This window comes from Malus sylvestris, chromosome 6 (genome assembly GCF_916048215.2).
Source record: "Malus sylvestris chromosome 6, drMalSylv7.2, whole genome shotgun sequence".
Classification (NCBI taxonomy): domain Eukaryota; kingdom Viridiplantae; phylum Streptophyta; class Magnoliopsida; order Rosales; family Rosaceae; genus Malus; species Malus sylvestris.
This window is the reverse complement of record NC_062265.1, coordinates 10,738,920-10,763,589: the sequence shown is the minus strand read 5'-3', so window position 1 is coordinate 10,763,589 and position 24,670 is coordinate 10,738,920. Positions and strand designations below refer to the sequence as shown.

Genomic DNA, 24,670 nt, shown 5'->3' with positions numbered 1-24,670 from the left:
ATGGGGGAGTGTTGCAGTCCTATTAGATTAGGAATGTGATTGTGTAAATTCTAGTATATCTTGGAATATCTCTTATATTCCTATTAGGAGTTGATTACCTATTAAAGACTTGTAATCCTAAAAGGGTAAGAAATTAACCTTCTTCACTACTATAAATAAAGGTACAATGGGGTGAAATAGAACACAACTCACAATTACACATTTCTCTCTCTCTCAACTATTGCCGCACCTTTCTCTCTCTCTCTCGCCTCTATAATTGTTCAGTAAGCGCTTGCGAGAGAGAGAGAGAGAGAGAGAGGGAGTTTTGGTGAAACAGACTGCTCCGCCACAGCTACCAGAATCTTAGTTCTTCTCCGTCCGTCAGGTTTTGCTTGCTTCTTATGGAACCAAATACGGTTAACCATTGAGATTGTTGCACCCACTTTCTACTCATGTGGAAGTCTCCTGCCATGTCCTTTCTCGTAAGTACCTGCTCTCTCTCTCTCTCTCTACTGGTTTGATATAGGATTTTGAGTCTCTGATTATCATATGATTTGTTCGTTTTCGCTTCCGAGTGCAATCAAAATTGAGGATTTTGAGTCTTGGTCCTTTCATTTGTAGATTCTAATTAATTTTCATTTGGGAATCGTTTTCTTTGTTTCATTTGTATTGGGAAGTCAATAATTTGTTTAAGCAGGTGAAACTCTTTGAAAACGGATGATAGGCTACCCATATCGAGAGTCTCATAAGTAAGTTCAATAAGGGGGTCAATCTAGTTACTTAGCTTCGGTTTGGGCGGGTGGTTGTTCACTCAGGGAGTCAAACTACCACTGAATTCCAACCAATGTGCCGAAATATCTTCTTGTGGACGATATTAGTTTCGGTCTAATTTAAACTTATAACTCGACCAACTGCAAAATTGAACAGATTTAGTGTAGTCAGCTGTGTAAATGCTTTCCGTCAGCTGTCTAAATGCTTGGGCCACTGATGTTTTTAGATTATTAATCAATATTATGAACACTAACAAATGTACCCTTATATCGAGGTTTTAATTAAATGGATGCAGTTGAAGTTCTATAGAATTACTAACGGATGTCTCTAACTTGTTATCGAAACCAGGTTGGGCGGTTGACTCGGCTTGGAGTTACTAGGGCCCTAATTCTGAATTCGACTTACAGTACTTTGGTGCAAGCTCAAATATCTAACCAAAGAGCTGCAAAGACTACGGTGGCCTTGGAGGTATCTTAGGGCTATTCCCTGCACATAATAAATGAAAAGAACTGCAAATTTTCTTAAAAGAATCTTGAGAATGTTAGAATATGGACAATATTGTATCTTGCATGTACATTGTTAAGTTTTGGGAAAGGATGACATCCCCTGCGGCCATTCATCTGATAGTTTCCTGTTGTAATACACACACACACCCCCACCCCGCAAATTGATATTCATTAAATGATTGGCTAATCAATTTGCATATTGCAATATACTCTATCTTTGACAAAAAAAAAATTTGCATATTGCAATGATCTAGGATCAACACAACCACCAAGGTAACAGTTACGATCCAGAGAAGAATGCTGAAGGCGAGAAAAGGGACCAAATAGGATGGAATGTTCCTAGAAAGGATAAGGTTAACTTTCTTGTAAAAACTGTAAGTATACATATCTCAACCCTTTTTCGGTCATTTACAGTTATTGAGCTTTGTGTTCTTGGTTGAATCTTTGTAATAGAGTGAAAATTTGTGGATGTTAACTATTGTAGCCGGCTGATACTGGATTTAATCAAAAGCTCAAGCCATTTTTGCCTTCTTATTTTTTTTTTTTTGGCATTTGATTAATACCTCATGAATTTAATCAGAAATATCCAAAGCAACAGAGATACAACCAAGATAGGCGTATCAGCATGCCAAATAGTATTGGTAGCTGGTTGGTTTACATGAGCGGCCAACTTGTGGCTGCTCTACGGACATGTTTCAAAGAGAAATGCCTAAAATAGGGTAATCAGTTCCAAATATCACACAAAGTGCTTCTTTGGAAATTTGTGCTCTTGTGTTTCAAAGAGAAATGCCTAAAATAGAGGTCGCACTTGGTGCGATGGCAAGTGCCTTCGCCCATGAGCGGTAGGTCTCGGGTTCGAGACTTGGGAGCAGCCTCTCCATAAATGGGGGTAAGGCTAGCCGACATTCACCTCTCCCAGACCCTGCGTAAAGCGGGAGCCTTGTGCACTGGGTACGACCTTTTAATCTTTATATACAAACACTGGCGGAGCCAGTTAAGGCCAAGGAGGGTCATATTACCTTCTCACAATTTGGAAATGTTGTATTTATATGTGCTATATTGATGTAGCTTGGCTTTTATATTTATAGTTGACCTTCCTCACAAATGTAATTTGCTTATAGTTGAGGGTCCAACACTTAATTTCATAATTTCATTCTTTGCCTCTTAATCAAATAAAAGATATTTAATTTCATGTCCTCATACTCATATCCAATTACTTCTATTCGAATTCGCACCAAGGTGCATAGGCATGATTGCTTTCCGTCATTGTTGTAAAGCATCATCTGCTATAATCTAATTAATTAAATCATAACGATATCAAGGTTGGAAACTCAAAATATTTTTTATGCTAAGTAAGTTGACTTATGATCATTTCTTAAGTAATCTTCATTTACAAGCTCAATTTATCATAATTTTATAGTCACTTAAAATTGACCCCTCCTTAAATTTTTACTTGCAGTGGCAACGATCTCCTCCGCTACTACATTGATATGCTAATTTTAATGCCTGTATTTATTGTCTAAATGTCGAGTGGTGTTTTTGTTTGATTCTTGTTTTGAGCCTGGAATGGGAAAGTTGTTATATAACTTCCACATTTTGCAGCTTCTAGATCTCAGTGACAGTAAGGAGGCTGTTTACGGTTCTCTTGATGGATGGGTTGCATGGGAGGAAGACTTTCCCATTGGAAAAATTAGGATGGCGTTAATTGCTCTTGAGAAGGAACAGCGGTGGCATAGAATAGTTCAGGTACGATCAATTCTGTCTTTCTCTATCGATTAAACAATTGCAGGCACACTGCTACACAAAGTACTCAATTTGGGAATACTTTTTCTAGAAAAAAGTTTCCATCATGTATTGAAGTTCCTATAATCGTCGCAGCAAAAGACTTCTTACCATTCAGGAAGAACCATCTAGGAAGAGCGTAGTGCGTCAAGGCTAGCTTGTTTTCTTAGTTATTAATTTTGAACCTCCAGTCCCAATATTCGCATTATTTTTGGAGTGCTTGCATAAGGATGTGTGGAAACTTCTTTTTCCATCGTAGCTCTATGATTCGGATCAGGTTTATCGTTGGATGAACTGCATTGTTGATATTGACCCTAAAAAAGAAACGGTAGGTACAACTAGTCAGAAATTGTCGAAGAAATAACAGGATGTTTCTTTGTCCCTTCCAGGCTATCGGAAAATAAAGAAATAGTTAATATATTCAAGATAATTATGTATTTACAACATACTGTCTCAGTTCATCCTATTTCAGCAGATCGAGGATGTGATATGGTTCCGAAGGATGAATTGGACGTGGACAGTTCCAATAAGATTTCATTCTTGAACAAAAAATTTCATGATTTAAATTCACTCAATATTCTATTGACAATTACAGACGAAACGGAAGGACTTCCATTGGAAATGGAGAAATTTGAGAACATGATTATCTTTCAGAATTCGTAGCAACTAGGAAATTTAGAAGTTTTGAGTGTGTTAATGGTTTTAACTTTTGCTTTAAAAAAGAAGAGTGAGGCCTCCTTTTTATTTACTTTTGTGATTTGTAAAGCATGGTTACCCTGTTAGGTAATCAAATGGATGCTAAGCAAGGGACAAGGAAACACAATGGGAACATATGGGCAACTGATCCGAGCTTTAGATATGGACCAGAGACCGGAAGAAGCACACAAGTTTTGGGAGAAGAAGATTGGCATGGATTTGCATGCAGTTCCATGGCAGTTATGCAAAAGTATGATAGCTATATATTATCGAAACAACATGTTGAAGAATATTGTAAAGGTACGGTTTACTTAATTCAGACTCAGTTAATCAAGTGTTGTGGAATCGGTTGATGCTTGCCTGTTTCAATTTTATGTCTTTTTGAATCAACTACTTTGTATATTATACTAGACTAACCTGACATAATCATGCTTGCATTCCAAAGCTCTTTGAGGGCCTGGAAGCTTTTGATCGGAAACCTCCAGAGAAGTCAATTGTCCGGAGAGTGGCAGATGCATATGAGATGTTAGGCATGCTTGAAGACAAAGAGAGGGTGTTACAGAAGTACAACCATCTTTTCACAGAAAATGTAGCACTCAAGAAATCTAAAATGGCCTTGTCTAAGAAAAACAAGAAACATGGTTAGAACTTTCGATCAATGATTTACAGCTCATTTGGAAGTGCTTTTAAAATGACTGTAAGCGCTTTTAGTGAACTAGCTCGTTTGGATGTGCTTTTAAAATGACTGAAAACGTTTTTGGTGAAAATATTTTTGGAACCAATCCTTAGTAAATGCAAGTAGCACTTAAAGTGCTTCTTGGAAGAAGCACATAACTGATGTTTCTTGCAGAAAGCACTTCAAGTGCTTTTGGAACACAAACATTTTCTCTAAAAGCATTTTCAGCCATTTTAAAAGCACATCCAAAAGTGCTTTTTGAAAGAAGCACCAGATATGTGCTTCTTGCAGGAAGCACTTAAAGTGCTTTTTCAAAATCCACTAGAGCGTTTTTCGTCATTTTAAAAGCATATCCAAACGAGTCCTTAAACTAATCGGTCAATTTGTATGAGAAATTATACAATTGTAGATGCGGTTCTGAGAATAAGGGCAAACAAAATTGTGTAACTTGTTAAATGAAATGCCCCTTGGGGAATTTGGATGGTTGAACCTGTGTTGGTGTGATGGTTCTGTTTCTGTAGAACCGATCTCAACTCGCCATTTTTGTAGCTCGTTTGATTTGATTTTTTGTTCCAAATATGCGTTTCATTTGTAAAGTTCGATTCGAAATGCATCAAAATGTTTTGATTTGAAAGAAATACAGAAGGACTCGGAAGATATTGCGGCTCATGATGTTGTGTCAAATATAAGATCTTGGGTAAAAGTATAAAGTTGAACACAAGATTATATAGGACATTCTTGAAAGGCAATTGGCTTGGGTAAAAGTTCTGGTCATTTGATATCACCTATCCATTGCTCACTCCATTTAAGGTGTATTTCTTGAAGTCCTCATAAGCTTGCAGCACCAAATGGTCGTCTTCCCACTCATCCCGATACGTCTCTGGTCGGGCACACTTATTTTTTGACACCTCCGAATACATTTGCTTTCTCCATTCTTCTGAGACTGGACACCCACACTGAGCTGCAATCCAATCATCATATTCGAACTGCAAACACAACACCGAATTATTTACTCTGTTCATGACATATACAAAGATATCAGTACTGGGACTAGAACAGTGGAGCTTTAGCTAAAACTATCGCTCGCCTACAACTCACATTAAGCAGCGTTTCAAAAAAGAGACCTCAGATTTCATTTAGAATCATAAGTTCATTAATCTGAAACCAGATTTCATTTAACAGTAATTCCGAAGCCAAGGCAGTGCTCAACCAACTCAATGAATGAACTTCAGGTAAGGTCATAGGCACTCGGCAGGCAACAATATATATTGAATTACCTGGCAACCACCCAAGTTGTGAGTGTATCGTTTAGGTGTGCCAGAAGCTTCAAGTAAAGAGTAGAAAGCTTTGACATCCTCCATCATCTCCTCTTTGGAAGGAAGTGCAATTCGATTAGACAAAAGACCCGCTATCCACTTGCTTTGAAATTCAAACAGTGGGAAAGGAACAACCTGCCACCACAATATTCAAATACATTCAAAGATTTACTCCAAATTCAAAAGAATGAACCAAAAGATTCAACCAATATATGGCAAATGATTTTTAGTAGAGAAACACCTTCCATGGTATCCCGACAAAGGAAAGTGAAGGAGCCGATGCTGGTGGGAGTACATGCTTGTACAGTGGCCCCACGCGGTTATCATCCACAGTCACAGTACCATTGGTTTCAAGAAAAGGGAAATGATACTTGTACCTTGAAGGGAACAAAGGAGATTACATTCAGTATTCCATTTTCGTCCCATTTTCAATTACTTCACATTCAACATGGAACATTACACAATAGCATCGAGTCCTAAAACAAGTCGAAGCAAGTTTATACCCTGTGCAATGGAGAATGGTATCAGCAAGGACAACACTTCCATCTTTGAAAACAACACTGCCATCGTCATGTGCGTTTTCGATCTGCAGGAGTTCAAATAATATCAAAACACTCTCTACCCATCTTCCGGCATCAGGGTTGAAAAAAATTCTGTTGATAAAATTCTCATCATAGCCACCCAGCTATGACTTCTTTTACCATAGAATGAAGCCACATGTTATCATAGCCAGGCTGCTTTTGCAAGGTTTCATCAGCAACAGATCTAGAGGCAATGTGGACTTCTTTCGCAACTCCAGCTATTTCTCGTGAAATGTCAACAGCACTGGCTGAGCTCCCTATCAAAATTACAACCTATGCAAAGCAGGAAATTGGTGAGAAGCTAACCTCTATCTAGAGGTGAAAGAAAGAAAAACCGAGGAATCAACCTATAAATTGCGAGCTGCTCATTAGAACTAGAAGCACAACAGCAAAACAGCAAAAATACTTGCTACAAAACGATTACTCTCAGGGCGTGTAAGGAAGTCTCCTCTCTGTGGTGCTTGTTCGTGGTGAAGAAGACGATGTGCGGTGTTTCTAGGTTTGTGCAGGGATCCTAAGTCTTCCGCATTTGAGGTAATCACGTCCACTATTTTGTTAATAGTTAATTTCAACAATAGCATTGGTAAATCAAGAGAACACAATCTAGAAGTTATTACAGAATGGAGAAACGAGACGGACCTGATCTCGAAATGGCTCGGGATGACGGTAATTATGGCTGTGAAATTGCTTCCCCTTCCATGTATTGATGCCTGAAAAAAACGTGTACAGAGGAAGGAGAAAAACTAAGAACCAACTTTATTTTTGTTATAACTGAAAAATGGATTGCATAAGCACGAACTCAACATAAAGATGCGTCCATATTAGTTTCGTAGTTTGTCCTAATTTTTTTCTACACATAGTAGGGCAAGCTAGTCCACCATTTCCGGTCCATGAGTTAGTAATGCAATTCAAATTTGCAAAAGTAATTTCTTACCATCGGTCGATACAATTTATACTCACATAATGCAGAATCAATCAGGCAATTAAACCAATAAAGTAACAAAGTTTGTGCAAATTATAACCCATAATCCATGTCACCAATCCCATCATCCATATTATATTTTTCAATTGAAAATCGAAAACTGAAAATAAAATGGTTATCAAGCTGCCTTATAAACCAGCTCATCAAAAGATTCGAAACCACAGTTGATACCTGTAAATTGGGGCAGGCGAGGCTCAGTAAAATGCCCATTACACACAACCACCGCATCATAGATTTCATCTTCCACACCCCCACCTCCCTTACTCCTCGACTTCACCTTCCACCTCCCACCCTCCGCCGCATCCACCACCACCACCTCCGTTTCCAATCTCACCATCTCCGCTACCCCAAACTCGCGGGAAAAATCCTTCAAGTACATCAGCACCTCTTTGTGACCCGGAAACCTTCTCGGGTCTCTCTCTTCGTCTCCTTCCCTGGCCACAAATGGATAGTCTCTGAACCCCATCACCTCTCTCGGGAGGTTGGTCCTCAGCGACTCGTACATGCTCGAGTGGACCGTCGTCCGATTCGGGTGGATCCCAATCGGGTCGGACTCCACCTTCGGAGTGTAGACCCACGTGCCGCCCACTTGGTCTTCTCGCTCGAAGACGACGACTTTGTGACCTTCTCGCCAGAGCTCACGTGCCGCGATCAGGCCGCCCGCGCCGGCGCCGATCACCGCCACGTGGCGCGAGGCCAGCGCGGGTTGCATTGTCGAACTGTGGACAACAGAGTCGGACAAAAAACGGCACCTTGGTGTTTTGAGTACTGGCCGTATGGTTGCGGATTGCGATAAAACGATGCTGTTGTTGGATATTACCATAATTTTTTGTAAAATTTTCATCATTAAGCTTAAGAGAAAATTAAATCTTGAATCTTAAAATTGATGCTTACCCAATACATGTAAGCTTTTCAATCTTTTCTTAATCAGTGTTTATTGTTCTATATCATCACAATTTATTACAAATAATGTTAAAAGTTTTCTATTACCACGCCTGTAAAAGCGATGCCATTTAACACATTATTGGGTAAAAATGAAATTTGGTTTGGATCAACCTGAACTCGTCCGTATTAAACTCGAATGTATGAATTAAGGGGGCATTTTGATATAGATGCCTCAAATTTGAATTTTTTTAAGCAAACATCTATAACTTTTAAACTTTTGATTAAACATTCTTCTACTAATTTTTAATTAAAAATTATGATTTTTATTGTATTTATGTAACATCCCACATTGTCCAGGGGAGTGATCCTTAAATGTATATTCTCATCCCTACCTAGCACGAGGTCTTTTAGGAGCTCATTGTCTTCGGGTTCCGTAACAAAACCGTGAGGGTATGGTAAGCCCAAAGTTGACAATATTGTGCTATGGTGGTGGATCGGGCTTGGGATGTGATGGACCCGGGCCGGGATGTGACAATTTAATTAACCAACTAGTTCAGAAAATAATATAACAAATATTCTAAAATCACTACAAACTTCCTATCTTATCTTATCATAATTCGTTCAAAATGAATTTTCCTTATTAAAATAATTTGTTGTTTTAAATTCTAAAAACACATAAACATCCTATTAACATACAATTATGAAATATAACATGCACATATATTAAATATAACGTACCAAATAGATATATTAAATATAACGTACCAATCATTTGGTACGTTATTGGTACGTTATATAAATTTAATCTGGGTATGTATTAGTATTTTGGTACGTTATAAATATTGATTTTGGTACGTTATGCAATTCTTTATTTAGTACATACCAAGTTATTAGTACGTTGTATTATCCTTATTTTGGTATGTACAAAACTTATGGTACATTATGTGTAAGTTGTGTAACCCAAAAAAAAGATAACTTTTTACATTAAAACATTGCACTAACAAATATTTTGTCAACTCTTAATAATTAATTATTGGAATAAGGACTCATTGTAAATAAAAATAAAAATGTGAAAACTCTTAGTTCACGTTTCTACTATAAGTAGTTGTTAAAAAATTCAAATTTATTTTCAGTTGCATGAAATTAGGCAGTCTAGTCTACATCTCAATTTTAATTATAAACGAACTCTTGGTTTTTTATAATCTATATAAAATGTTGAGTTGGAAATTGGAAAAACTATATTTCATCCAATTAATCTTGAACCCCAGTAGATATAATTGAATCCTTAAATTGAGGAAGGGATGAGATTCCATAAAAATAGCAATAAATTAATGAATATTATTGAGTGCATTTTTTTTACATAGAAATGGATTTAAAAGAATTTATAAAATACTTAAATTAAGAATATACCTGGAATATAAAGTTTAATTAAAAGTAAAAGCACTTTAATCAAAAGCTGAAAAGTAACAGATATTTAATTTAGAAAAATCTAAAATGAGGCATCTAATTCTAATTAAATGATGAATTAATGATTTAAAATCAGTGTGCAAAACATGGCAAAATGAAACTATCCAGCAAACATTCACGAAACAAGACAAAAACTAACAATACAATTCACCAAACCTTTCCATTGACAAGTTTAGTACACTTAATAGTCTTGAATTAAACACATAATTTACACGTCTTATTAATGTTGGAAAATAGAATCTCACACCAATTATATAACAAAATACAATACACATCTTATTATTTGAGATATTTTACACAAAATATAACAGAGACCTTTTATGGTAAAACCACACTCCTAATGAGAAGTTGTTAAAAGAGGACAATATTGATAATTTTAAAGATGAACTTGCATGGGCCTATAAAATTTAGAGTACATTGTACCAATGGTCCCTTAACTTTAATCAAATTGGAGTAATGGTCACTCAACTAAAAATTCATTACTATTGGTTCATCAACTCATCAAAACGTATAGCTATGATCATTTTCATCAACTTCGTCATAATTCTGTCAAAATAAGTTATGTTGGAAGACCATTGCTACAATTGGGTTAAAGTTGAGGGACTATTTTTCCAGTTGGATTAAAGTTGATAGATCATTCATACAATTTTTCTTATTTGATTTTACATATTTGCCTCTTGATTCAGCATTAGGTGCATGGCACGTGACTCATTTTGACGGAAGTTCTAACAGTGTTGACGAAAATGACCATAAATGCACATTTTAATGAGTTAGGGGACTATTGATAATGGATTTTTAATTGAAGGATCGTTGCTCCAACACAATTTACTCTATAAAATGTATCAATTACAAAGTAACATTTTCATTATTGTACAATACAAGCTAAGAACCCGTGAAAATGGCCCAGAACTCGAATTGAGTCGAGTGAAACACGTAAATCTTTCTGTGGTTGTGGATTCCACGGTCTTAATTAATCACAAATGTTGGTCCACTTTTGGATGCCAACGAACGACATCAACATTCATTTTAGTTTTGCCTACGAAATTACGTACATCTGTGATTTGAAGCTGAACTCAAAACCATCTGAAGGACAACAACACGCCAATATTTCGTGGGATATCTGTTTTCGCTTGTTTCAGCTTGATCATATCAGGACAGTGTTCGATATCACTTGTCCATTACCCCAATTCCATTGAAGGTGTATTTTCTGAAGTCCTCGTGAGGTTGCAATAATAGATGGTGGTTATCCCACTCGTCCCAGTAGGTTTCTGGTCGTTTAATCAGGTTCTGTGTTGCTGCAACGAACATTTGTGTTTGGATTAAAACTTAAACTTTGGGTCTAGAAGGGAGTTGACCCAAAAAGAGGAGAAAAGCACGAAGCACAGCCCAAGCCCAGAAGGCAGAAAAGGCCTTTCCCGACTAGGTGCAGATCATTTGCACCACTTGCTCACCTACCCAAGGGCCAAGTGGTATAGACCAGCCAGCTAATCAGCCCAAAAGTACTTTACAGTGGCAGTACAAGTAAATAGCTGATGAATCATTATCCTTTAAACTGCATTCGGGCAAGATTATTGCTACAGGAGGCCAAACCAAAGTGTCTATAAAAGAAGAAAGAGAAATCAGAGTTAAGGACACTCAAACAAACCAACAAATACAAGCACAAACTCTGCTCAAAGCCAGATTTGCCTTCAAAACGAAGCTGTAGTTAGCCCAAGCCTTCATCCCTTTTGGGATAAACCCTTTGTAATAGCTCTGCTACCCTGTTTAACTCTTACTGTCGTATCGATTTCTTTCTGTAAACTCATCTCCCAACCCCTTTTCTAAGCTTTCATACCTCCTGATAAACCACAAAGATAGGAAGTTGCAAGACGATCAGCCTTGCCTGACCTTCTTTGTTTTTGTCTTTTCATTCATTAGCCTAGCAATATGTTGTATACTACAAGTTGTATCCAAGTTATCTCTAGTAATATGGCTATTAAAAGACTATGTTGTATACTACAAATTGTATCCAAGTTATCTCTAGTAATATGGCTATTAAAAGACTCTCTCAGCGCTTGAATCCGATTTGAATATGTCTTCACAGTTCAAGCCAGATCTAAGTTCTAAGCCCTCGGGCATGTAAGATTTGATCACTCAAAAGTCCTTGGCCTCAAGGCATAACAAAAGAACCTTATGTGGACTTAACCCATCCACGACAAGCTTTGATAAACAAGAAGTCCGAAGTTACTTGAGGCGCAAGTAATCGACCTGTCACTTAGTTTTATTTCTATTATATTATGATTACCATAGAACGTTCGAGTACGGAATGAATTCTGATGGGAAGCCTCAAGGCCTATTTAAGGCCCTACAAAGGCACCTATTTAGATTCATTCTATTCCTCGGGCTAGAATGTTGAGTATAGAATGAATTCTAATGGGAAGCCTCAAGGCCTATTCAAGGCCCTACAAAGGCACCTATTTGGATTCATTCTGTTCCTCGGGTTAGAACGTTAAGTATATAATGAATTCTGATGGGAAGCCTCAAGGCCTATTCAAGGCCCTACAAAGGCACCTATTTGGATTCATTCTACTCTTCGGGCTCAGGTAATCAGAAGTATAATGGTTATAAGACTCATATAACCAAGAAAACGAACCTTATATATACGAGTACTAAGTTAGTTATTAACGGGAAGCCTCAAGGCCTACACCTAAGGCCCCACAAAGGCACCTGTCATAACTAACATAGTCTCTCGAGTATATATATAATTAAAACTCAACATCCGTTTTACATCTGCCATGCTGAAGATGGCAGTGGCACGCCTGAGCACTTGAAAGTCAATCTTGATTGTGAGCCTCAAGGCCTACACCTAAGGCCCCACAAAAGCACCTTTCAAAGTTAACTTTGTCATTCTCTTTCAGCCTTGCCCGACAAGCCTTGCCGGACAGACTTTGCCCGACAAGCCCGTCAGTAAAGCAGAAGCCCGACAGAAAGCATCAACCGGTGCCGACCTCTCGGGGAGCTGTGTGCTCGTCGGCTAGGAAGCATCCTCGACGGAAATTCCTGCCACGAAGATAGTTTTGGCATGCCCAGTGGGACATCTTTGATCAAAGAAGTATGTCAAAGGGATCAGAAGATTTGCAAACTGCTTTGTTACACATGCTACAAAGACTAGAGAACGCCTTCGCAGGCTCTAGAAAGGAAGATGACCCGGTTCTAAGACCACATATTCCTATATCTTTACCTCACCTTGGGGAGAAAGATGATAGGGAGAAGAGGGGATTTAAAGTCTGATGCAAAAATTAACTTAACACACAAATTAAACCCTTTTGTTGTCAATTGTAGTAAAGAATGTAAGTAGGGATCGTTCTAGGCCGGGGATTAGGAGGGATTGCTAAAACACTTGAAACTGACTTAAATATGTGTAAACAAACTTAAAAGCATGAAATTAAAATTACAAGACTCAAAACAAAGTCACAAGACTCAAAACAGATTATAAAGACTCAAAACTGCCTAAAAATAACTCTAAGGCAGTTTCTACCACTAACACAAAGTTTGGACGAAAATTGATTTTATCTTGACTTAAAACACTTAAAAACACAATCTAAAACAAGTACTAACTAATATGACTTAATAAAATAAAGGGGATTTTGGATTTGGACGAAAATAAGGAAAACAAAGCAAGAACAATTTAAACAGATTCTTAGACAAATTTAGGTGAATTGATGGGTGATGGGTTAAACTATGGATGATGGGCTAGCTAGAGGGTTCTTCTCTACACATGACATACTTGCACATAAACCAATTTCCAGTTGCTTTTCAATAAACCATGAACCTCAACACCCCAGATTAATTAGGTACGCTTAAATTAATCCTCAGATTTTCCTAATTTCATTGAATTGGATGATTGCGTACAACAACCCAAAGCATTCCCCACAAGTTCCCTACATGAATTGCATAATAGAGATACAAGCAAGAATCATTAAGTTCTATGAAAATCATAAGCATTGACGAAACATTTGTAACTATGAATTGCATGAAACTTATGCCAAGAATTTACTTAACACGGTTGTGACGAACAACCTTTTCTACTTGTGAATATAAGTTCATAACGATTAGGTGAAACTCCCTTATATCCTAGCATCATATTTATGCATGGAAATTAAGCGTGCACTCTCAACCAACATACACAAATCAGGTTTAATTCAAATGGATAAGTAAATTGAATTCACAACTTATGAATCACAACTGAAAGTAATCAAATCATATTGCAAGCATGAACATGGTTTCGAATTCCCCCCTAGCTAAGGGGGGTTTAGTTTCTCATACTTACAAAGCAAAGATAAACAAATTTAGACATTGAAAACAAAAGAAAGAAAACACCTAAACGCTCCAACGATCCAAGTTGGACATCAAGCACATCTAAGCACTTTCCTTCCCTTCCTTTGCTACAGCACAAGGTGTTGGTGAGTGTTTGAAGGTTTGTTTGTATGGAGGAATGGATGTGAGGATGAATGGAAGTGTTTGGATGAAGGTTGTATCGAAATGGGGATGAATTCTTTAGCAAAAACTAAGCTCTATGGCTGCCACACACACTTCCTTTTATAGAGGAAGTGCAAGGTAAGGAAGGTGAATTGGTGGTGTGTGTAATGATTCAAGGGTGAAAATGAAGTAATGATGCAAAGCATGAGGGGGGTAAAATGGAGTGGTGTTGCAGCAATGAGTGCAAGGAGTGGTGTTGAAATGATTCAAAGGTGAAAGTGAAGTGATGATGCAAAGCATAGGGGGTAAAATGGAGTGGTGTTGCAGCTAGGGAACATGAATGATTATGCACATGGTAGAGAAAGGAAAGGGAGGTGGAATGGTGCATAAATGAGTCAAAGGTGAAGCAAGAGTCATGATGCATGGCATGGGAATCTAAAGGGAGTGCAATGGTGCATGAATGAGTGCAATGATTCAATGTAATGATACATGAAATCTGAAATGATGGAGGGAACAAGGAATGGTGCAGCCATGAGTGCATGGAATGGAGGTTTAAAGTGGAATGATGGAGGGAACAAGGGTGGTGCAGCCATGAGTGAATGAAATGGTGCATGAAATGATTGCATGAAGGGGAAAGGGAGTGTTAAATTCGGCAGAAATTATAGGACAGATTTAGGAATGTGTTTTGAGGCACAAAATAGGTAAGGATCCTCTCCCTTAGCACGGCAAGGAATGAAACAAAAGGGTAATGCAATTTTGGGTCAGAAAATAGGCAAGAAATGATGTAGGGTGCGGCTGGTTGCTTGAAGAAAAAGGGAATGTGAATTAAAAAAAATAAAATAGGAAAGAAACAACCTCCTTGCATAGCAATGAGTTAAATGGTGCAAGGAACCTTTGGTTTGTGTCCTAAAATGCATAGGGGACCTTCAATGTTGCTGGAACTTAGGGACATTTAGGATTAGGAAAGGTTAAATCAAAATAAGGTAATCATGACTCATGTTTCTTCTTTGGTTGCTGAGCTCTTTGTCCTTTTTAAATTAATTGTTCTTTCTCTTTAACACATTCCTAGCCTCTTTGGTCTTCAATTTCGTCCATCTACTTAGCTTCAAGCATGTGTTATTCATTCCAAGCCCAAAACTGCTCCAAAAGGCTCCAAAATGCACCTTTTTGCATACTTTGTCCTTAGAACCTGAAATTGCACGAAAATGACTTTAAACACTGAAACAACTAAGGAATAACAACATAAATGCATGAGAACAAGCTAACTCAGTCGCATAAATATGCTTCTATCAAAGTCAACCAACCAGAAGAAGCAGCGGTGACGGATAAACATACGGATCCCTTCTCAGAGGCCCCTATAAATATGATCAGTATGGCTTGGGCGGAGAAGGGGAAAGAGAAGGTCACAAGAGAAGAAGAAAGAAGACTGGTTGACAAACCCATAAAAGGGGTGGTTAACTTGCTCGAATATCCAAAAGCCGCCATAATCAAAAGGAGGGTGCTGTGCAGTAAATGCCAATGCGAGTGTGAGCTCGAAATACCGCCCACAGAATGCCCATCAAGGAAGGATATAAACCTGTTAAGCAAGCACCACGAAGGATGTCGAAGGAGATAGAAAAGAAGGTCAAAGAAGAGATTGAGAGGCTAGTAAAAGCCGGATTTATCAGGCCAGCCAAATATGTGGAGTGGTTAGCCAACATTGTACCCGTTTTAAAAGCCATAACAAAAGCAGTATGATGTTGTGTTGATTACAGAAATATTAATGGCGCTACACCGAAAGATGAGTATCCCATGCCCATGGCAGATCTATCCATAGATGCAGTAGAAAAACACAAAGTCTTATCTTTTATGGATGGAAATGCCGGGTATAATCAGATAAAGATGGCTCCAGAGGATATACATAAAACAACTTTTAGGTGCCCTGGGCATGTGGGGGCATATGAATATCTGGTCATGCCATTCGGGCTCAAAAATGCTGGTGCAACCTACCAAAGGGCGATGAATGCCATCTTTCATGATCTGATTGGCCATAATATAGAGGTGTATATTGATGACATCGTGGTGAAATCCAAGACAGAAGAGCAGCATCTGATAGACCTCAGGCAGGCATTGACAAGAATGAGGATCCACAAATTGAAGATAAATCCAAAGAAGTGTGCGTTTGGAGTGAGAGCGGGCAATTTCTTGGGATTCCTAGTTCATCAAAGAGGTGTAGAAGTAGACAAAAACAAAGCGCGGGCAATAATGAAGTCTCCTTCACCCACCAACAAAGTGTAACTCCAAAGGCTACTGGGCAAAATTAATTTCTTGAGAAGATTCATTGCCAATCTAGCAGGCAAGATCCAGCTGCTGACTCATTTATTAAGACTGAAGGACAAGGAGAATTTCGAGTGGGGACCACTACACCAAAAGGCTTTCGATAGTATCAAAGCTTATATGACTTCTCTACCGGTGTTGGTACCACCTCAAAGGGGAAAACCCTTAAAGCTATATATCTCCGCTTCAGATAAATCAATCGGGAGTTTGCTAGCTCAAAATAATGAAGGCGGGAAAGAGCAGGCAGTGTACTACCTCAGTAGAATTCTGACCGAGGTAGAAACAAGGTATTCCCCAGTAGAGATATTGTGCTTAGCTCTGTATTTTACTGCCAATAAGTTGAGGCATTACATGTTACCTTGTCACGTGCACATCATCGCCAAGACAGATGTGATAAAGTACATGTTGTCAAAGCCAATTTTAACAGGAAGGATTGGGAAGTGGATTCTAGCATTATCAGAATTCAGCTTTCAGTATGTCCCCCAAATGGCAGTAAAAGGCCAAGCAATTGCTAACTTCTTGGCGGAGCATCAAGAATATCAAGATGAGATAATCAATATACTAGGAACCCTGGAAGTTACTAATGTTTGGATCCCGCCAGGCAAAGGGATCTCAGGCAAAGAGGAGTGGATCCAGCAAGAGATAAGAATAGTGGCTGGCCTGTGGATTACTCCTTAGAAGCTATATTTTGATGGTTCCTATACTCAGAAAGCTTCAGGAGCTAGGATTGTAATTATCAACCCTCAAGGGATTTATCATTATTACTCATTTCTCTTAGATTACCAAGGGAATACCAACAATCGGGCAGAGTATGAGGCCTTAATAATTGGTTTGGAAATCTTGATGGATCTGGGGGCAATGGAGGTAGAGGTGTTTGGTGATTCAGAATTGGTAATAAACCAGCTAAATGGGGAGTTCAAGTGCAGACATATCACCATGGCCGGATATTACTTGGCGGCCACGCAATTGCTGAGTTATTGGGATTCTGAGATATCAGTTAGCCATGTTCCCAGAAGAGCCAACTTAGCAGCCAACGAGATGGCACAATTAGCCTCAGGCATGCCAATACAGGAAAGAAAATATGGGTTGGATGTCGAGATTCAAAGAAGAAATCTTCCTTCTATCCTGGAAAAAGGATTCAGCCTGGATGTAATGGTTTTAGAAACTGAGATAGAAGATTGGAGGTCGCCCAGCATCCATCATTTAAAAGATCCCTCTTCACCCACCAGCAAGAAGGATAGACAACAAAAAACTATGTATGTCTTATGGGCGAAAGACCTGTTAAGGAAAACTCCAGACGAGTTATTATTAAAATGCTTAGGCTAAGAGGAATCCATGAGAGTGATAGTCGAAGTACATGAAGGAGTATGTGGAGCACATCAGGTTGGAACGAAGATGAGGTGGTTACTTATGAGGTATGGTTATTTCTGGCCCGACATGGAAAAAGATTGCAAGTCCTATGCCCGAGGGTGTGAGGAATGTCAAAGGCACGGTCCTCTCCAACATGTACCCTCAGTACCTTTAAATCCAGTAGTCAAGCCTTTGCCCTTCAGAGGATGGGCAATGGACTTCATCGGGCAGATCTACCCGGCTTCTAGCAAGGGGCACACTTTCATAATTGTAGCAACATATTACTTTACCAAATGGGTAGAGGCTTCGACTGTAAAATCCATAACCTCAGCTGCAGTAAAAAAAATTATTGAGACCAAGATTCTGTATAGATTTGGGGTGCCCGAAACCATAGTGACGGATCGAGGGCCATCTTTTATTTCAAAAGAAGTTGAAGAATTTGCAAGCAAATACAAAATAAAGATGATCCAGTCCAGTCCTTACTACCCGCAGTCAAATGGCCAGGCAGAATCCAGCAACAAGATTTTGGTAAACATTATCAAAAGAATGGTGATAGATAGTCTGGAAAAGTGGCATGAAAAGCTGGGGAATACTTTGTGGGCATACAGAACTTCCAAGAGGGCAGGAACAGGGACAACTCCTTATGCTTTAACTTTCGGGCAAGATGCAGTGCTTCCCATGAAGATCAATGTAAGTTCTATCAGAATTCAAAATCAGTTTGGGTTACACAGCGAAGAGTATATCGAAGCCATGTGTCAAGGGATTGAAGACTTAGATGTAGCCCGAATTGAAACCTTGAACCAGATTCAGGAAGGGAAGAAAGCTGTTGCCCGAGCTTATAACAAAAAGGTGAAAACAAAGTCTTTCAAGGAAGAAGATTTGGTGTGGAAAACAGTCCTTCCTCTAGGAGCTCAGCTTAGGGGCTTTGGAAAATGGAGCCCGACATGGGAAGGTCATTTCATGATTAGTCGAGTATTAGACAAAGGGGGATATTACTTGGTGGACCTCGAAGGGAATTGGCAGAAACATCTTATTAATGTTAAATTCTTGAAAAAGTATTGTCCTACATTATGGGATGTTAGAGATTGTTATATTGAAGAGGATGCAAAGTAAAGCAGGTTTCAGGATGCTAAAGTGCAGTGTATATTCATCAGTCATTCAAGAAGACAGAAAGACACAAGACTGTTAAGATAATGTTTATTTCATTTCGACAAATTGGTGAAATTTACAACAAATTCAATTCAATTCCGATATGCTACATTCGACTCCTTCCAGGTGCAATGGCGTCTCAGCTGGTTTTCTGATGTCTTCATGGATAGAATCCAATCAGGTGATCAGGTTGTGCGGCCAAGATGAGCTTGGTAAAGGATCCTCAGGCAGAGTCATCACCATGTATGATGGTGAAGCCTGATTTATACAATTATTCAGATCAGATTTTTCATTTGTATCCCGGATATATATGACATGCTGATTTAATTAGTGCAGTTTAACTCCAAAAGATAACACAGATCACGCTGCATTCTGTCGAAGGCCAAGAACTAGAGGTTAATTGTACAAGGATGGAAATACTTAACAAGTTTATGGGAAATCTGAGTTGCTACAGCAGAGCTCTTGTATTAGTTCTTATTGTAACTCTCTTGATACAAAATGATATGCCAAGGGCTATATATAGAGAATACAAAGTACTAGAGAGTTCTTCCTAGATAACTTAACAGACATAGGCTAGGAACTCTAATACAATAACTCTAGAATAATTGTTCCTGGGAATGTCTAGAGTCTTTACATTTAGGGTAGTGCATTAATTCCAACACTGCCCCTTAATGTACTCTCTTCACAACTCCAACGAGCTCTCTGAGGTAGCAAAACTTTTCTTTCGGAAGTGCCTTTGTGAGTAAGTCGGCTAGCTGCTCATCTGTTCGGCAATATTCAAGCTGAATTTCTTTCTTCTCAACAGCTTCTCTGATAAAATGATATTTGACTGCAATGTGTTTGGTATGATCATGATTGACTGGACTTTTGCTAATTGTAATGGCTGACTTGTTGTCACAGTACAATACAGTGCCTCCTTCTTGCTTTTTTCCCATATCTTCAAGAATTCTCTGAAGCCATATGGCTTGAGATGCTGCTTTTGTTGCTACCACATACTCTGCTTTGGCAGATGATTGTGCCACCACACTTTGTTTCTTCGTACGCCAAGAACATATCCCTGAGCCAAGAGAGAAAACGTAGGCCGACGTACTTTTCATATCATCAAGACATCTAGCCCAATCACTATTGATGTACCCGATAAGCCTTGAACTTCGTGCTTCAACCTTTTGCATAATTCCATAGTCAAGTGTGCCTTGCACATATCTTAACACCCTTTTCTCCGGCACCAAAGTGAAGCTGACTTGGTTCCTCCATGTATCTTGAAAGCATACTTGAAGCAAACATAATATATTCGGCCTAGTGGCAGTGAGATATAAAAAACCTACCAATCAAGCTTTAATACTTTGTGGCATCTGATTTCTTTGCACCATTACATTTCTTCATCTTTTCATTCAGAATCAAAGGAGTAGCCACTGTTTTGTAGTCAAACAAATTGAACTTCTTGAGAAAATTTTCTGCATATTTCTTCTAAGAAATAAATATCCCATTTTTGGTTTGAGAAACTTCAATTCCCAAGAAATAATGAAGCAAACCTAGATCACTTATCTCATAGGTGCTCATCATATCTTTCTTGAACTGCTGTAACAAACTTTGATCATTTCCAGTGAAGACTAAGTCATCCACATATAAGGAAAAAATGAGAATGGAAGCTCCTATCTTCAAAACATAGAGTGTAGGCTCACTCTGGCTATTTTCGAAACCACGCTAGGCAAAATACTTATCAATTTCAGCATACCACGTTCGAGGTGTTTTCTTTAACCCGTAAAGGGCCTTTTTTAGCTTGTAAACTATGTCTTCTCCCTGTTCCAGCACGAAATTTGGGGGTTGTTTAACGTAAACTTCTTCTTCCAACACTCTATTAAAAAATGTAGACTTCACATCAAGTTTATAAATTAACCAATTCTTTTGAGCAGCAAGAGCAATCAAAGTTCTAATAGTTTCCAACCGTGCAACTGGAGCAAAGGTTTCAGAAAAATCAATACCTGGCTTTTGAGTAAAGCCTCTTGCCACAAGCCTAGCTTTGTGCTTTTGAATGCTCCCATCTTGATTGATTTTCGTCTTGAAAATCCACTTCACATCTATAACATCTCTATCTTGTGGATAATCAACCAGCTCCCATGTTTGATTTTTCTCGATCATTCTCATCTCCTCCTTCATGGCTTTCACCCATATTACATGATTTTGTGCCTCTTCAAAGCTTTCCGACTCTACACCAACGAAATTGCAAGTCTCGTACACTTCTCGCAAACTCCAAGTTCTTAATGGAGGACTTTCTGATGAAGAGTAGTTCAAAGAAATAGGTTATGCATTCGAACTGCTTCCAGCATCATTTGAACTTCTTCTTTCGGCAACTACTGGAGTTTAAGGCATGACTTCTTCTTGCTGCTACTCTCTTGGAAATTCACCTTTTTCTTGCACAATTGCATATGGCGTCTCTTGCACTTTATTTTCATTCCAATCCCAGCTAGCTTTTTCATTAAAAATCACATCTCTACTCACAATCAATTTCTTAATTTCAACATTATAAAGCCTATAACCTTTAGTGTTGGAACAATAGCCAAGAAATATACATTTTTGGCTTTTTTTCATCACACTTAGTTCTTTTTTTAACGGGAATCTGAGCATAACAAATGTAGCCAAATTTTTTTAAATGACTCACTGAAGGTTTGAATCTGCTCCAAGCTTCAAATGGAGTTTTGTTCTTTACAGCTTTGGTTGGACATCTATTAAGAATGTATACTGTTGTATACACAACTTCTACCCAAAAAACGTTTTGGTAGCCCTTTCTCATTCATCATGGATATAGCTACCTCCATAATCATTCAGTTATTTCTTTCGGCAATCCCATTTTGCTAGGGATTATGCCCTACTGTCAATTGCTTCCAAATGCCTTCATCTTTGCAGTAGTCTTCAAATTCATGAGAGGTATATTTGCCTCCTCGATCACTTCGAATGATTTTGATGATGCAACCACTTTGCTTTTCTATTAAAACTTTGAATTGTTTGAAGATAGTGAAGGTTTCTGATTTCTCCTTCAAAAAATAAACCCATGTCATCCTTGAATAATCATCAATGCATGTGAGAAAATACTTGTGCTAACTTAAGGAATGAGTTGGCATTTTGCCACAAATATCAGTATGCACAAGTTCCAGCGGTGCCTTTGCTCTCCACGTGCTTTGACTTGGGAATGAATTACGGTGTTGCTTGCCTATGATGCACCATTCACAAGCATCTGTTGTTGCTTCAATTTCCGGTAACCCTTTCACCATGCTTTTCTTCTGGAAAAGCTTTAGCCCTTGGAAATTTAAATGATAGAACCTGTTGTTCCACAACCAAGAGTCTTGCACAACATCAACCTTCAAAGAAACTTCATTTCCACAACGCATTGAAAGGGGAAAAGTTTGATTTGTCTCCATCGGAACTGAGGCAACGAGTTGCTCATTATCCTTCCTTTCATAAATAGCAATCCACATCTTCGAAAACAACTTTGTAGCCATTTCATATAAGCTGCCCAACAAGTAATAAATTTTGAGCTATGTTTGGAACAAGCAAAACATCATGGATATATTTGACTCCCCTTTTTGTTTGGACGGGAACAGTGCCTTTCCCCAATGCTTGGTGATAATAATCATCTCCCATCTTTATTCTGGGAGTAATGGAAGTGTCCAGATCAACAAATAATTTTTCATTTGATGTCATTTTGATTGACCATCATAAAATAAAATTTTTTCTTTTGCATAATCCTTTTTTGCAAAATTTGCTTGATTAGAATTCTTGAATCTAGATTTCTTTTCAACATGTCCAAATTTGTTGCAATAATGACACTTTGGCTTCCCGCGGTTAAAACAATCAGCTGTATCATGGTTACTTTTGTTACAAATCTTGCAAAAAGGGTTATTACCTTTGTTGCTTTTGGCATCATCTCTTTTGCTAGACTTGCCTTTCTTCAATCTTCTTTGCTCCTCGCCTTGCTGGTCATCTCAAGCATTGCCTGTCTTAAAGAACTTCTTGGATTTGAATGTGAGCTTAGATTGGAAAGCAATTTCAATAGATTGCTCATTATTTCGTCTTAGCCTTCTTTGCTCATGAGACTTTAGAGAACCCATCCATTGCTCTCGTGATAAAGTGGCAAGGTCCTTTGACTGTTTAATGGTCGAAACAATGGAATCGCATTTTTCCAGCAAGCTGATCAAGATCTTCTTAACAACTTGCTAGTCAAACATCTCTTCTCCAAGTGTTCTAATTTGATTCACCACTTCAACAACTCTGGAAGAGTAGTCTTGGATGCATTTTGATTCCTTCATCTTCAAATTGTGGAACTCTTGGAGCAACGTCTGGAGCTTGATGGTTTTTACCTTGCTGTCACCTTGGAACTCCTTTTCTAATATCTCTCATGCTTCTTTTGTTGTTTGGGCTCTTGTGATTCTTAGAAAAATGTTGCTAGTGACTTCGTTTTGAATTTTTGAAAGAGCCTTGGCATCTTTCAATACATCTGCTTCAAACTTTTCTTTCTGTGCAGCTGGAACTTTAGCGTTAGCAGCTGGTTCTTCAAGTCTTGTTTCAAGTATGCTCCAGAGTCCTTTGGACCTCATATTCACCTTCTAGAAATCATAATTCTCTTCGCCAAAAATTGGAAGAATAGAGTAGGAAACTGATGGACCTTCTTTCCCACCAGAAGCCATCTGCTAGAGATGTGACGACCCTTCTCGAATTAATATATATTTTATCCTCGAATGAGTGAAAATGATGATTTTGCCCTCGAGGCTTAGTGACGTGGATGTACATATATAGGTTAAATTATTTTTCCCGCTGACGTGATTAAACTATACTCGACGTCACGAGAGCGTTAACGGTTAGGCTCGAATTGGAGTTGTAACATGAAAGTTATGAATTTTAGGTGCGAAAACGGGTAAATTTTGGACCAATTATATGGGCTCCTATGCTCTTAGGCCCAATCAGATTACATTATTTTCTTATGCTGCCTAATCCCGTAACCCACACACACATAGACACAAGTGCAACTTTCCCTCATCCTCTCCTTCTTTCTCAAAATTTCCCTCGTCTGTACAACCTTGACCTCCAACTCCTGAGCACCATTAAACATATACGGATCAAGCTTAAGGATAACACCTTCGTACCCCTCTTGACTTCGTGAGTCTAGCCGTACCATTAGTTCAAAGGGAGGACGTGTAGAACTCAAGAAATTCGAGCTCCAGCAAAGGGTCCAATTTCCTCCGTCACGATTGCAAAGGATTTATTTGGTTTTGAGACTTAAGAAGGTGCTCTTCTAGCTTCGCCACTGCTTTGGAGTCATTTTGAAGTGATTTGAATGTCGGGACTCACGTGTTCACGGAGTTGCAGGTTTAGCCGATTTTTCCAAGAATTTTTCTGGTCGGTTTTCATCGATTTTAGGACTTTAAAGAGGTATGGTTATGTTTTCCTAGTTGAGGGCTTCAATTCCATATAAAATTTGTGAATATTGGTGTTGAAACGAAGTACTAAGGTTTTAAGAATTTCCAATTTCCGGTGATGCATTGGCAGCCGGCGGCGGATCCCGGTGAAGCATCTGAGAAGAAAGAAGAATATTCCGTTAACTTTGATGGAATTTACTAACGGCGTTAAAGATTCTGTCCAACTTGCCAGGCACGTGCCCGCGCGTGGCCTGCGCGTGAAGGCGCATGGGACATCGGAATTTTTTTCAAAAAATATGGGGATGCTTGTGGTGTTGAGTAGGCCACGATGGTATATTCAAACAT

General features: G+C 38.6%; 2 protein-coding genes and 1 pseudogene across 2 annotated transcripts; 1 reads left to right on the top strand and 2 right to left on the bottom strand.

The window, feature by feature from the left end:
* Positions 1 to 207: 207 nt before the first annotated feature.
* Positions 208 to 4,899, top strand: LOC126625175 (pentatricopeptide repeat-containing protein At4g18975, chloroplastic). Its single transcript, XM_050294256.1, has 6 exons — positions 208 to 461; positions 1,099 to 1,218; positions 1,511 to 1,630; positions 2,859 to 3,002; positions 3,822 to 4,034; positions 4,180 to 4,899. The coding sequence occupies exons 1-6, from the start codon at positions 432 to 434 to the stop codon at positions 4,378 to 4,380; spliced, it is 828 nt and encodes a 275-aa protein (XP_050150213.1). The 5' UTR covers positions 208 to 431; the 3' UTR covers positions 4,381 to 4,899.
* A 120-nt stretch (positions 4,900 to 5,019) lies between these two features.
* Positions 5,020 to 8,193, bottom strand: LOC126625171 (flavin-containing monooxygenase FMO GS-OX-like 4). Its single transcript, XM_050294253.1, has 7 exons — positions 7,461 to 8,193; positions 6,947 to 7,017; positions 6,428 to 6,580; positions 6,230 to 6,312; positions 5,968 to 6,103; positions 5,688 to 5,861; positions 5,020 to 5,396 (listed from the first exon to the last, which is right to left on the bottom strand). Exons 1-7 carry the CDS (start codon positions 8,134 to 8,136, stop codon positions 5,196 to 5,198), a joined length of 1,494 nt encoding a protein of 497 aa, XP_050150210.1. The 5' UTR covers positions 8,137 to 8,193; the 3' UTR covers positions 5,020 to 5,195.
* A 6,008-nt stretch (positions 8,194 to 14,201) lies between these two features.
* The window catches only part of LOC126626464 (flavin-containing monooxygenase FMO GS-OX3-like), a 44,431-nt pseudogene continuing 33,962 nt past the window's right edge, over positions 14,202 to 24,670 (bottom strand).

Coding starts and splice junctions, on each gene's coding strand:
- LOC126625175 (XM_050294256.1), top strand. CDS start 432: ATGTGGAAGTCTCCTGCCATGTCCTTTCTC. Junction 1,219..1,510: donor AGACTACGGTGGCCTTGGAG/GTATCTTAGGGC, acceptor GCAATGATCTAG/GATCAACACAACCACCAAGG. Junction 3,003..3,821: donor GGTGGCATAGAATAGTTCAG/GTACGATCAATT, acceptor TTACCCTGTTAG/GTAATCAAATGGATGCTAAG.
- LOC126625171 (XM_050294253.1), bottom strand. CDS start 8,136: ATGATGAAAATTTTACAAAAAATTATGGTAATATCCAACAACAGCATC. Junction 6,581..6,946: donor CCGAGCCATTTCGAGATCAG/GTCCGTCTCGTT, acceptor TGCTTTGCATAG/GTTGTAATTTTGATAGGGAG. Junction 5,397..5,687: donor ACAACTTGGGTGGTTGCCAG/GTAATTCAATAT, acceptor TTGTGTTTGCAG/TTCGAATATGATGATTGGAT.